The sequence below is a fragment of the Electrophorus electricus genome, chromosome 17 (assembly GCF_041902795.1).
Source record: "Electrophorus electricus isolate QZ-2024a chromosome 17, ASM4190279v1, whole genome shotgun sequence".
Taxonomy (NCBI): domain Eukaryota; kingdom Metazoa; phylum Chordata; class Actinopteri; order Gymnotiformes; family Gymnotidae; genus Electrophorus; species Electrophorus electricus.
In genome coordinates, this window is record NC_137513.1 from 4226968 (window position 1) to 4237085 (window position 10118).

The 10118-nt window shown below is 42.1% G+C and overlaps 2 protein-coding genes across 20 annotated transcripts in view; one reads left to right on the forward strand and one right to left on the reverse strand.

Moving 5' to 3' along the window:
* Window positions 1-6116, forward strand: part of mark4b (MAP/microtubule affinity-regulating kinase 4b) — a 33313-nt gene extending 27197 nt beyond the window's left edge. For 3 of the 19 annotated variants that reach the window (XM_081699681.1, XM_081699680.1, XM_081699682.1), the window contains exons 18-19: window positions 528-564; window positions 3101-6116. In XM_081699681.1, the coding sequence (XP_081555807.1) occupies window positions 528-564; window positions 3101-3434 (371 nt within the window). In that variant the 3' untranslated portion in view covers window positions 3435-6116. Of the gene's footprint in view, window positions 1-519; window positions 565-932 lie in introns of all 19 variants that reach the window. The other 16 variants (XM_081699685.1, XM_081699691.1, XR_014117790.1 and 13 more) reach the window with 15 other exon arrangements.
* Window positions 6117-6235: 119 nt separating this feature from the next.
* ckmb (creatine kinase, muscle b) lies at window positions 6236-10031 on the reverse strand. The gene is made up of 7 exons (XM_026997681.3): window positions 9878-10031; window positions 8356-8565; window positions 7917-8071; window positions 7657-7789; window positions 7248-7543; window positions 6913-7102; window positions 6236-6740 (listed from the first exon to the last, which is right to left on the reverse strand). The coding sequence occupies exons 2-7, from the start codon at window positions 8543-8545 to the stop codon at window positions 6562-6564; spliced, it is 1143 nt and encodes a 380-aa protein (XP_026853482.2). The 5' UTR covers window positions 8546-8565; window positions 9878-10031; the 3' UTR covers window positions 6236-6561.
* Window positions 10032-10118: the final 87 nt, after the last annotated feature.

A 10118-nucleotide genomic window follows, 5' to 3' on the forward strand; every position in this document is an offset into this window, starting at 1 on the left:
AGCTATGTTTTGTTCAACATTTAGAGATTACATTAATGTAGACATCTAGCTGAGATTATATAGAACTCTAATACTTGGCTAATGCTTTAAGGGAGAGTATTTTGTTTAGTTGTGAAAATCAAGATGCAAGCAAACTGCCACCAATTCATGTAGATTGCTGTCAGTAGGAAGTTCTTATTTAACTACTTGATTTCATGGTGGTCATTGTTTTTTTCATTTGTTCATATTGTTGTTCTGGCATGATACTGTGGTGGAATGAAACGCTCATGCATACCCCCAAGACGCACAGATTCACATCTTTTAGGGAGCTTGTAGTCTGTTTTTTTTCCACGGTATGCTGTTTGCTCTATAGCGGTGACGTGTGTGCTTTGCTTTTGTGAGGGTGTTACTGTGGCCCTTCACCACCCAGCGAGCGTTTATGTGTGAGCTTCATTGATTGGTGAATTAAGTGGAGTGGGTGGGGCTTCTTTTTCTTCCTCTCAGCTAATTCCTAATGCAAACCTTTGTCTTCCTCTTGAGGGTCACAGACGAACCTGAGAGAGTCTGCAGATCTCCGGTCACAAGGTGAGTTCACAAGCTTCACCGTAGTTTCCTTCATGTCAGACCCAATTAAGCAGTGCACTTATTCTTAAATCAGGATAACCCATTTTAACTTTTAACTTACATGCTGACAAGATAACTGGATCAATTGGATTTTAACAAAATAACTTCTTTTCTTTAGACCATCCATGAACTTTTAGAAATAGTATGACCTTTAGAAGCTTAAATGAAGATGATCTAAAACTTTTAAGGGCCAGTTTTCTCAACACAGCCTAATGTTTTTAATATGGAATCTCTATTCACAGTGCAGCATCATTTTAAACTAGCTAAGAACTGTGCCTGCAAAACTGGCTCTAACTATTTAAACTGATTCTCTCCCCTCCCCTGCAAAGCCCCAGAAGCAAAAAATCAGGTTAAAAATACCAGGTAACTTCAACCCCATGCTTGGTCCCCATGCACTTCGGATATAACCTGTGCATCAACATATAGCACCAGCTACTGTGTGCACTTTTTGTGGCGTGCACTATTGTTTATTTAATTTTAGGAAAGACTCCCTCCCTTCGCCTGTCCTGCTCTTTTTAACCTGTAGTAGTGTTCAGTTCCCCCATGAGTTACAGCTGTTGCTTGAAATGAAAACCTCATGGTTTGGACATTCCTTAGAAGACCCATTAAGAAATTCATTTCCATCCCCTCTGCGTGGTTTTAAGGACATGCTTGAATTTAATGAGCTCATAGTGTCCATCCACAGTACCTTGCTACATGCCTGCTAGTATCATGCACTGCACCCTCACCTGTGACCTCGGACAAGCGTGCCCTAGAGTCCGTGCTGCTGACAGACGTGTTTGTGTCCGGAAATGAAGTCAAACCCTTAAACACGCACTTAAACAATTCGATGCAACTACACAAACTAACATGTCTGTGAAGCCTTCGTGATGCATGGAAGAGTACGAGAAATGAAGTTAAGATGACTGGATGGAAAGAGAAGGGAGTGGATGAGAATGGGTGCGTGTATTTTAAATGCCTTTACCTCGGTGTGCCTGAGGAATGCCTTAAATCACAAAAAATGCACACATTTGGAAGTCTGTTCAGTTGCGTGTTGCAAATCATTGTCTTTTAGCACTAAATGAATTACAAACATGGACAAATGTGATTTTTGATATTATTTTTTAAATTTATGGTTCAACAGAATATTTTAAATAATAAAAAAGAAAATAACATGGACAAAAATGATGGCACCCTTAAGCTAATAGTTTGTAACTTTGAGAGGCAATCGCTGCACACACGCGATTTCTGTAGCTCTGGCTGAGATGTCTCCACCCACCCACTCTTCCTGAGCGAACTGCTCCACCCATCTCGGGTTTGAAGGTGTCTTCTCCAGACTGCACGTTGCAGCGCTCCCCATAGATGTTCGGTTGGCGCTGGATCAGGGCCCATCGGAGGTCACTTCAGAATAGTCCAGTGTTGTTTTCTTAGACATTCTTGGGTGTTTTTAGCTGTTTGTTATTATCATTGTCCTGCTGGAGGACCTGTGGCCTGCAGCTGAGACAGAGCTTTCAAAAACTGTACAGTGTGTTTGGCTCCAGAATGTCTTGATAGTCTTGAGATTTCATTGTGCCCAGCACAGGTTCAATGCCCCCGGTGCCATTCGCAACAAAATATCCCCATACATATCCCAGCCTCCTTCACGTTTCACAGTATGTATGGCGTTCTTTTCTGATGTGATGTGACTTGCCAGAAAACTTTGGTTTTCTCTCACCTGTCCAAAGGACATTCACCCAGAAGCATTGTGGCTTGTAAACATGAATTTTAGCAAAGTCACAGGAACATTAAGTTGCTTAGAGATCTTAGAGGTCTTAGAGCCTTTAACTTTAACATGTCTATCTGCCATTTTCAGATAAGTCTCTCCTTGGCTTTTTCTGGTCCACGATTCCAAACAGCAGAGTGGCTACTTTTCCCCTTTTTAAATGAGGATTAATGACTGATGATAAGATATAAAATATGTGTGAAGATACTTATTAAAGAAATATCACTATAATCCAATTATTTATAATCTTTTCTAGGGCTACTGACAAATATGTCCAGGCCATTTTAGAATATCTAAATAATAATTGACCTCTTTTAGCATTTTCTTTGCTTTACTCTGACATATCAAATGCGTGCTGGTATACATGAGACAGTTGTGTTTAATTTCATCACATTTCTGGGGGAATGAAGGATTGTTTCATTGAGCTATAAGGGTACCAACAAATTTGTCCATGTCTGTAAATCTATAAAATAATTAGTCATCTTGGATTTGACCGTGGAACCCTCAAAAACCCAAGAACTCCAGTGCCTGCTACAAGGTAACATGTAAAAGTGAGTTTATATAACCATTAATGTTAGAGCACATTATTTTTGTTCAATTGTGCCCTTTTCTCATATATATATTTCTGTCTCCCTTCCCCACTCCACCCACCATACACATCACCTCAAACTGTCCACACCCCTTTTTGTCTTCATGATTTCACTTCCAATACCCCCCTCCCCTCCCCTCAAATCTCACCCCTTCTGTCCAACACAGTCGCCATCTATCTGGGCATCAAAAAGCGCCAGAGCCCAGGACCCCCCGATGTGGCTGGGATGTGAGGGTCCGGAGCCGGCGGGACCCTGCCGACATGGTGCTTGCCCTGCGTGAGGCAGCGCAAGGTTGTGGCTGCCAGGTGCACCAGGCCGGGCCCTTCCTCCTGTCCTGCACACACGGAGCTGCCGGCTCCCGTGTGGCGTTCGAGGCAGAGGTGTGCCACCTGCCCGCCGGCCCCAACGACACCAGCGGCGTCCGCTTCAAGCGCCTGTGGGGAGCGCCGCTAGCCTTCCGGGACATCGCCACCAAAGTGTCCAAAGAGCTGGAACTCTAAGGGCTCCTTGGTGGGAGGAGTTGGGGAAGAAGCGGGAGGATGCAACATTGGGTAGTAGGCAGAGGAAGTGCCCGCCCCTTAAAGCCTAGGCTCCACCCCTGCCTTCTCTAAGCCTATACAGACACTAAAACACACCTAAACACAAAAAGCCTTGTGCCTGCTACACACAAGCCCTGCTGAGAAAACTCCCTTTCCCACTGACTTTTAGTGGGTGTCTTAGCCAAGTTCTATTCCAGTTTACCAGACATTTGTTTTCTGTACATTGTCCCATCTTGATGTTTTTTAACAGCTGCTATTTAATTCATTTTGGATTTATGATTTATTTGCAACAAAAACTTTTTAAAATTCTTTTAGTTTTTTCCATTGTGAATTCATCAGTTATGAAACAGATGTCGTAAAGAGCTTCACTCTCTTCTTTTTTTTATTATTAACACTTTCCTGGGTGAAAAGCTGCCTAAACACAGGAGAAAGATCTGTCAAACGGAAATAAAGTCTGTCTAACCTGCCTGTGTGGGAAAGAGGCCACGGTTGCTTTTCTGAGCCACTAACCTTGTAGCGTCTGTCAGGTTTCTTTTTTTTTCTGCGTTTCAGCAGTTCTTCTCTGTAATGCATCCTTCGTTGTTGTACAGTAGCACTTTAGGGCTGAGTGGGCATCACTTCTTTGAACTACATCTGTCCCCGTCAAATGGTACGGCACGCCTGTCCAGCCAAGTCAATATCAACAACACCCTGTTTTCCTTCTGTAAGTATTATGCTGGTGAGAAGCCTCTGCTACATGGACACAGGACTGGTGCTTTCCACTGCTTTGATACAGACCGTCATCTTTAAACACAGCTACATCTCTCAAGCAGAGCTCTCGGCACTGTGCAAATTTGGTTAGTATATTTGTATGAAACCCTGGAATGTGCAAATCTAGCTGTAGCCTTAGGCTAATCTAGGAGTTGTAGATGTAATATTTTTGATAATGTGACAAGAATCGTTGGGGTGCTAAAACATGTCTGCCAAATTATCCTGTGATATGTTCTCAGTACTGTTCATTGTAAATGACCTTGTTTATACTCTTAGCTCAAAGGGCCCCTTTAAATCACGGTCATTATTACTGTTTGCTGTGCTTGGTCATTTTAGTAACGTTAGAATGTTGCAGAGATGGACTGACCACACTGTATCCCTCCTAAAATCCTTACGGATGGCTAACCCTACCCAGTACCCAGGTGCCCTATGAGCACCATTCTCCAATGATTTGCAAAGGTACAAGGGCTACCTGTAGAGATGTATGCACCATGCTTTGAACAGTTCGCAAACCTTCGAATGAGTAAGTGTAGTATCGTCTCTCACAACCACACCAGATCAGAATTCCTTGCGAGTGTTACATAAACTGTATCAGATCCTGCGTCCCAGTTTTGAAGATCTAAGAAGGCAACCGATTCTGTTCTGACAGAAACATTGCAATTAAGTCTCCTGGATTCACTGTTCAGCAGTTCAGTACTCCTGACATTACAGGTGTAACTGTCATTCTAAGAGGTCTATGGAACGATCAGTTCTGCATTTTAATGCTAGAGGCAGAATCTCTGAGTTGGCCTGAGATCATATTCAACATCTATGAGGAGACTCAGAGTATGCCAGTATGTAATATTCATAGTCCTAAAAAGAACATGTGGCCTATGCAGTGTTTTTTTTTTTAATGCTACCATATGTGCAACCCATTAAAAATGGATTTTCTAAATGATTAACAACTTGGCTGCTGTTCTGGACTGTAGAAGGGGTGTCCATAGTCAGAGCACTCAGGCAGCTGCTGAACGCCTGCATGTCACACATTTTTCAAAACAAATTTATTCAACTTAAAAATACATATATGAAAATGTCGGTAAGCTTTGAGAAAATCAAAAAATAATCTTGTTATGGAAAAGAATAAGTAACTACTAATGACCAGTGAGCACCAGAACGTGTGTGTGTGTGTGTGTGTGTGTGTGTGTGTGTGTGTGTGTGTGTGTGTGTGTGTGTGTGTGTGTGTGTGAGAGAGAGAAGGAGAAAGAAAAGAGTTTACTGTGGTGTTCTCAATCAGATGGTAAAAGGCACGTTGTGCGTTTTTGAAAACACTGTCGTTTTTGGTCCATCATTGGTTTATAATGTTAAGTAGTCTTAAGTGGTTGAAATCAAAGTTGTTACAACAAGTAATATTTAATCATTCTACTTTGTAAGACAAATAATAGCCTCTCTTGGTCACATGGCAGGCCACTTAGCGTATCATGACTTTGCAATATAAAGTAGCCTTAGTCACCCAAAACCTTTTTGTTGTTGTTTCTGTTCTGTTTATGTGCTTACTTTTTCCTGTGTCTCCACCCTTCAACTACATGCAACATTTCACTATTTATTTTTGTTCAATATTTATGCAATTTGTAATGGAAAAATAAGACTTCCTGGTTAAGATGTCTTGACTAGCACGATGTCATAGGTTTGCGTTAGCAATCATGCCCTCTTGAGGTAAATAACCACATACTCTCTCTGCTCCTGCAAAGCCGACTCATTGCTTAAATATGTACAATTGTGTAGAAAAAGTAAATTATGATTGAATTTAGTTTTGTTATTTTGAAAGTTTTAGATTGTTTTTGCCTTTAAATGTATAGAAAGGGGAATGTCTGAAGTGACAGATGAATAAACTCACTGAGTTTAGAACTTGCCTTATCGGTTGCGTTTTGTGTTGATTGCAGTTTTCTAACATTTCATTGTCATCAGTATCATAAGTAAGCGGGTTACAGTATAGCACGCATGCATTCAGATGAGTTACAAACGAGGACATGGCCTTGATTGTTACATGGGGCTTTTTAATTACTTACTTTGTACAACCAAAAAAAAGGTTTAGGTGAAGACAGCATAGACAGAGTTTCCTCAGCCATGCGGCAATTTGATCCCAGGATGTTACAGAAAGAATGGGAAAGAAAGATGGCATTAAAAGGGAGTGGAAAAAAGGGGAGAAAATCAAAGGCGACAGGAAAGGAAAAAAGGAAGAGAGGGAACAGTGTGGAGTGTCTCTTGGAAAAGTCAAGCGAGAACATTTCTCCTGCTTGCACTGCGTGAAAGACAAGGTTGCTCCTTAGAACAGATACAAAAAAGAAGCACTTCTCCCACTTTACTTCTGGGCAGGGATCATGTCATCAATGGACTCGCCCTTCTCCAGCTTCTTCTCCATCTCAATCATGAGCTTCACGCCATCGACCACCAGCTGCACCTGCTGTACTTCAGAGGAACCCAGACGGTCAGCGTTGGAGATGTCAAACACGCCGCCAACAGATGCTGTGTCCACACCACCTGGACAGGAGGGGGAAAAGGAAGGTCAAGCTGACTTCAAGGATTTCGAGTGCTTGCTACCACTGCAAACTGCTTCTGTCAGAAGTATGATGTGGCGGTAAGACGTGACAAACAATTATGAAAGCACAGTTGGAGTCTGTTTAGCATTTAGATTTGCTCACGCTAAGCTTACCTGTGCCACGCTTCTGCAGACGCAGTCTGGTGAGGATCTCCTCAAATTTGGGGTGTGTGCTGAGCTTGGGCAGCTTGACATGCACGCCACCGCGCAGACCAGTGCCAAGGTTAGAGGGGCAGGTCAGGATAAAACCGAGATGCTCATTCCACATGAATCCGTGGTTGTGCTTCTTGAAGACATCCTCAATCTACACAACAGTAGGACAAAGACGCTGATCTCTGTCATATATTCAGACTAATATTTAATGAAAATCTGCAGTTATGCCGTGAATATTTCAAGGTTTTGAATATCAGGATTTTGAATTTCAGTTTCAATATCTGATAGGTTCTTACCTTCTGCAGGCCAACACAGAACCTCTTGAAGACCTCCTTCATGTTGCCACCCTTCTGCATGGAGATCACACGCAGATGGTCCTCCTCATTCACCCAGACCAGGAAGGTCTTGTTGTCATTGTGATAGATGCCTCTTGCATCAGGCCAGTCACGGGCCATGCCAGAAGCCAGCAGCAGAGGGGAGACAGGCTTGTCAAACAGGAAGTGGTCGGCGATCAGTTGATCCTGCTCCTTTTCAGTCATGTCCTTCAGAGGGTAGTACTTGCCCTTGAATTCACCATCCAGGCTGGTCATAGCTGTGAAGAGAAGGTGCCGCAGTCTGCATGGATGGCTATCTTTAGAGAAGCTACTCTAGATAGCTGGGCGTGTCCCATATTTTGCTGGCAGTGGCTAAACAACCAACACTCACCCTCGATGGACAGTTTCTCCACGGCCCTACGCTCGCCACGGCTGTTGTGGGGAGGCAGGGTGTATCCCTTGAGGCTACGGCCAGTGCGCACACGGCTGCTCTGGACATAGTTGGGGTCAAGATCATCACCACCCTGAAAAAGATTGAAGAGATATCTTTCCTGGGATTTTTTTAAACTAACAAGTTATGATTGGTTTGATTAAAAAAAAAAAAAATAAAATAAAATAATAAAAAAAAAAGATCATGAAATACTTCCACACCTTCAGGTTCTCCCAGTTCAGATCAGTGTTGTGCTTGTCAGTGGGCTTGTAGCCGCCGTGACGGTCGGAGATGACAGGATCCAAGAGATCCTTGAAGACCTCATAGGACTCTTCATCACCAGCCACACAGCCCACAGTCATGATGAAAGGGTGACCTAGAAACAGGAAGAGGCTTCATAGAATAGGTCCAGATAATGGGGGTCTTATAAAAATGAACTAGAGCTGACATGTCACTGGAATGAGTACAGTGCCTCTCCTACTGGAATTTGTGTAATCAAGAAAACCCAAAATAATTATTGCAGATGAAAACCTTTCTAGGTAAGCATATTAGTATATTAAGTATATTAACTGAGTTGTTACAGTGATTGGACATTGTTAAGACCAGATTTGATTTTTATTTTGTTTGTGTGTGTGTGTGTGTGTGTATTTGCGTTCTTACCAGGGTTGTCCACACCAGTCTGGATGATGTCATCCAGAGTGAAGCCACTTGGGGTGGACTTGCTCCTCAATTTTTCATAGATTTCTTTGGTCAGTGCCTTAGCCATGTGGTTGTTGTGCTGAGAGAGGTCAGGATATTCCTCCTCCAGACTAAACTTCATCTTATAGTCATTGTGGCAGTTCTTGGTCATGATTGCACTTTTCAGATGATCTGTTCAGACAAACCACAAGAGAGAGCATATCCATCATGCTTTATTCTTCTACTGCACAGATAACAAGTGGAAGGAAGGCTATGCAATCTGTTTAGAAAATAACCTTATATGATACAGAAATAATTGCTTGAAACATTTTATAGATCATTCACTTGAAGTGGTTTAGCCTTGGCTTCAGCAATATGCAACTGAACAATTTTCAAAATTCTATACTTGTTTTCTGAGCAAAAGGCAAGCAGTAGCTCTGGGCTTCTCATAGCATTCAGGGGTAGTATATTTCATGACTGGAGCAAACCCTTGTATCATTGTCTAACTGTAACTAGCGCATCATATTACCACATATAGTGGTGTGAGGCAAGGTTTGTGTGCTTAAATGTATCCGAGAGCAGATGATATTTTTAGCATGCCTGCCAAACCCTCACTCCACTTACCATCTACACCTCTCTTATTTCCAGAGGGGGGTTGTTCTTCCCAAAGTTGGAATTCAATGTTGGTCGATGTGAGCAAGATGGGTTTTTTTTTTTTTTTCAACTGAACTCACATTGTTAACAGATAGAAACTCATCAGAACTACTTTTTTTCCTGTGTGGGTTGAGGGGATTATGCCAAACAAACTATGCACAGGTTTCCAGAGAACCAAATGCTAACGCTCTGACGGCACAGGCTGATCTTAAATCTATAATTATCTTGTAACCAGGCATTCATGCTATTTTCTTTATGCTGCAAGCATATTATGTTTCATAAAAAGATCGTGTGTTTGCGACACACATTAAAACAGAACTTAACAGACGCTAAATCAGTCTTGCCATGGTGCCCTTTTTTTGCTACACCAGCTGACCTTGCAAGCATGTGTCCCAGGGCTAATTCCAGCCACACACAGCAAAGCACAGTCCATGCTGTTCTCCAATCTTTGCACAGAATTAGATTCAATCTTCCTAAACTCTGAGCCTGTAATTTCTTGAAACACATTATAGCTCATTCACTTCATGAGCAAAATGGTTTAGCCTCAGTTTCAGCAATATGCAAGTGAACAATTTTCAAAATTCCATGAGAACAACTTCAGAAACTTTTTTTTAGAATTGCAGAGGACTTCAAATAAACAATCACATTTCAGGACTCCATACTGCAGACACTGTAGAGATATTAACCATTTTTGTTGAGAAAAAAAGTTGGTAGGTAACTTAAAATCAAAAACCATTAAAAAAAAACTTCTTTTAACTGTACTTTTTTGATGCAGAACCTTTTTATATTTCCACACAAATATTCCCCATTTCCCACCCATTTCGATTTGTAGAGCCACTGTTGTGTTTACCTGCACGAGAGAAAGAGGTAACAGTCCTTGGGATCAGAGCCTGTCCACCAAAGCCAATGTAGGGGTTGCCCAGCTTTGCAACATGTCACACCTCGGCTTATATACTCAGATGCTCAGTGCTCATTGGCTGGTCATTCCCTGTAGGCTCCAAATCTATTGGAGACTAGCAATAGGTAATAGCAAGTTTAGGTTCTAAAAGGAAAGAACCTACATCACAACACCCGAGACAGGGTGACAGCTG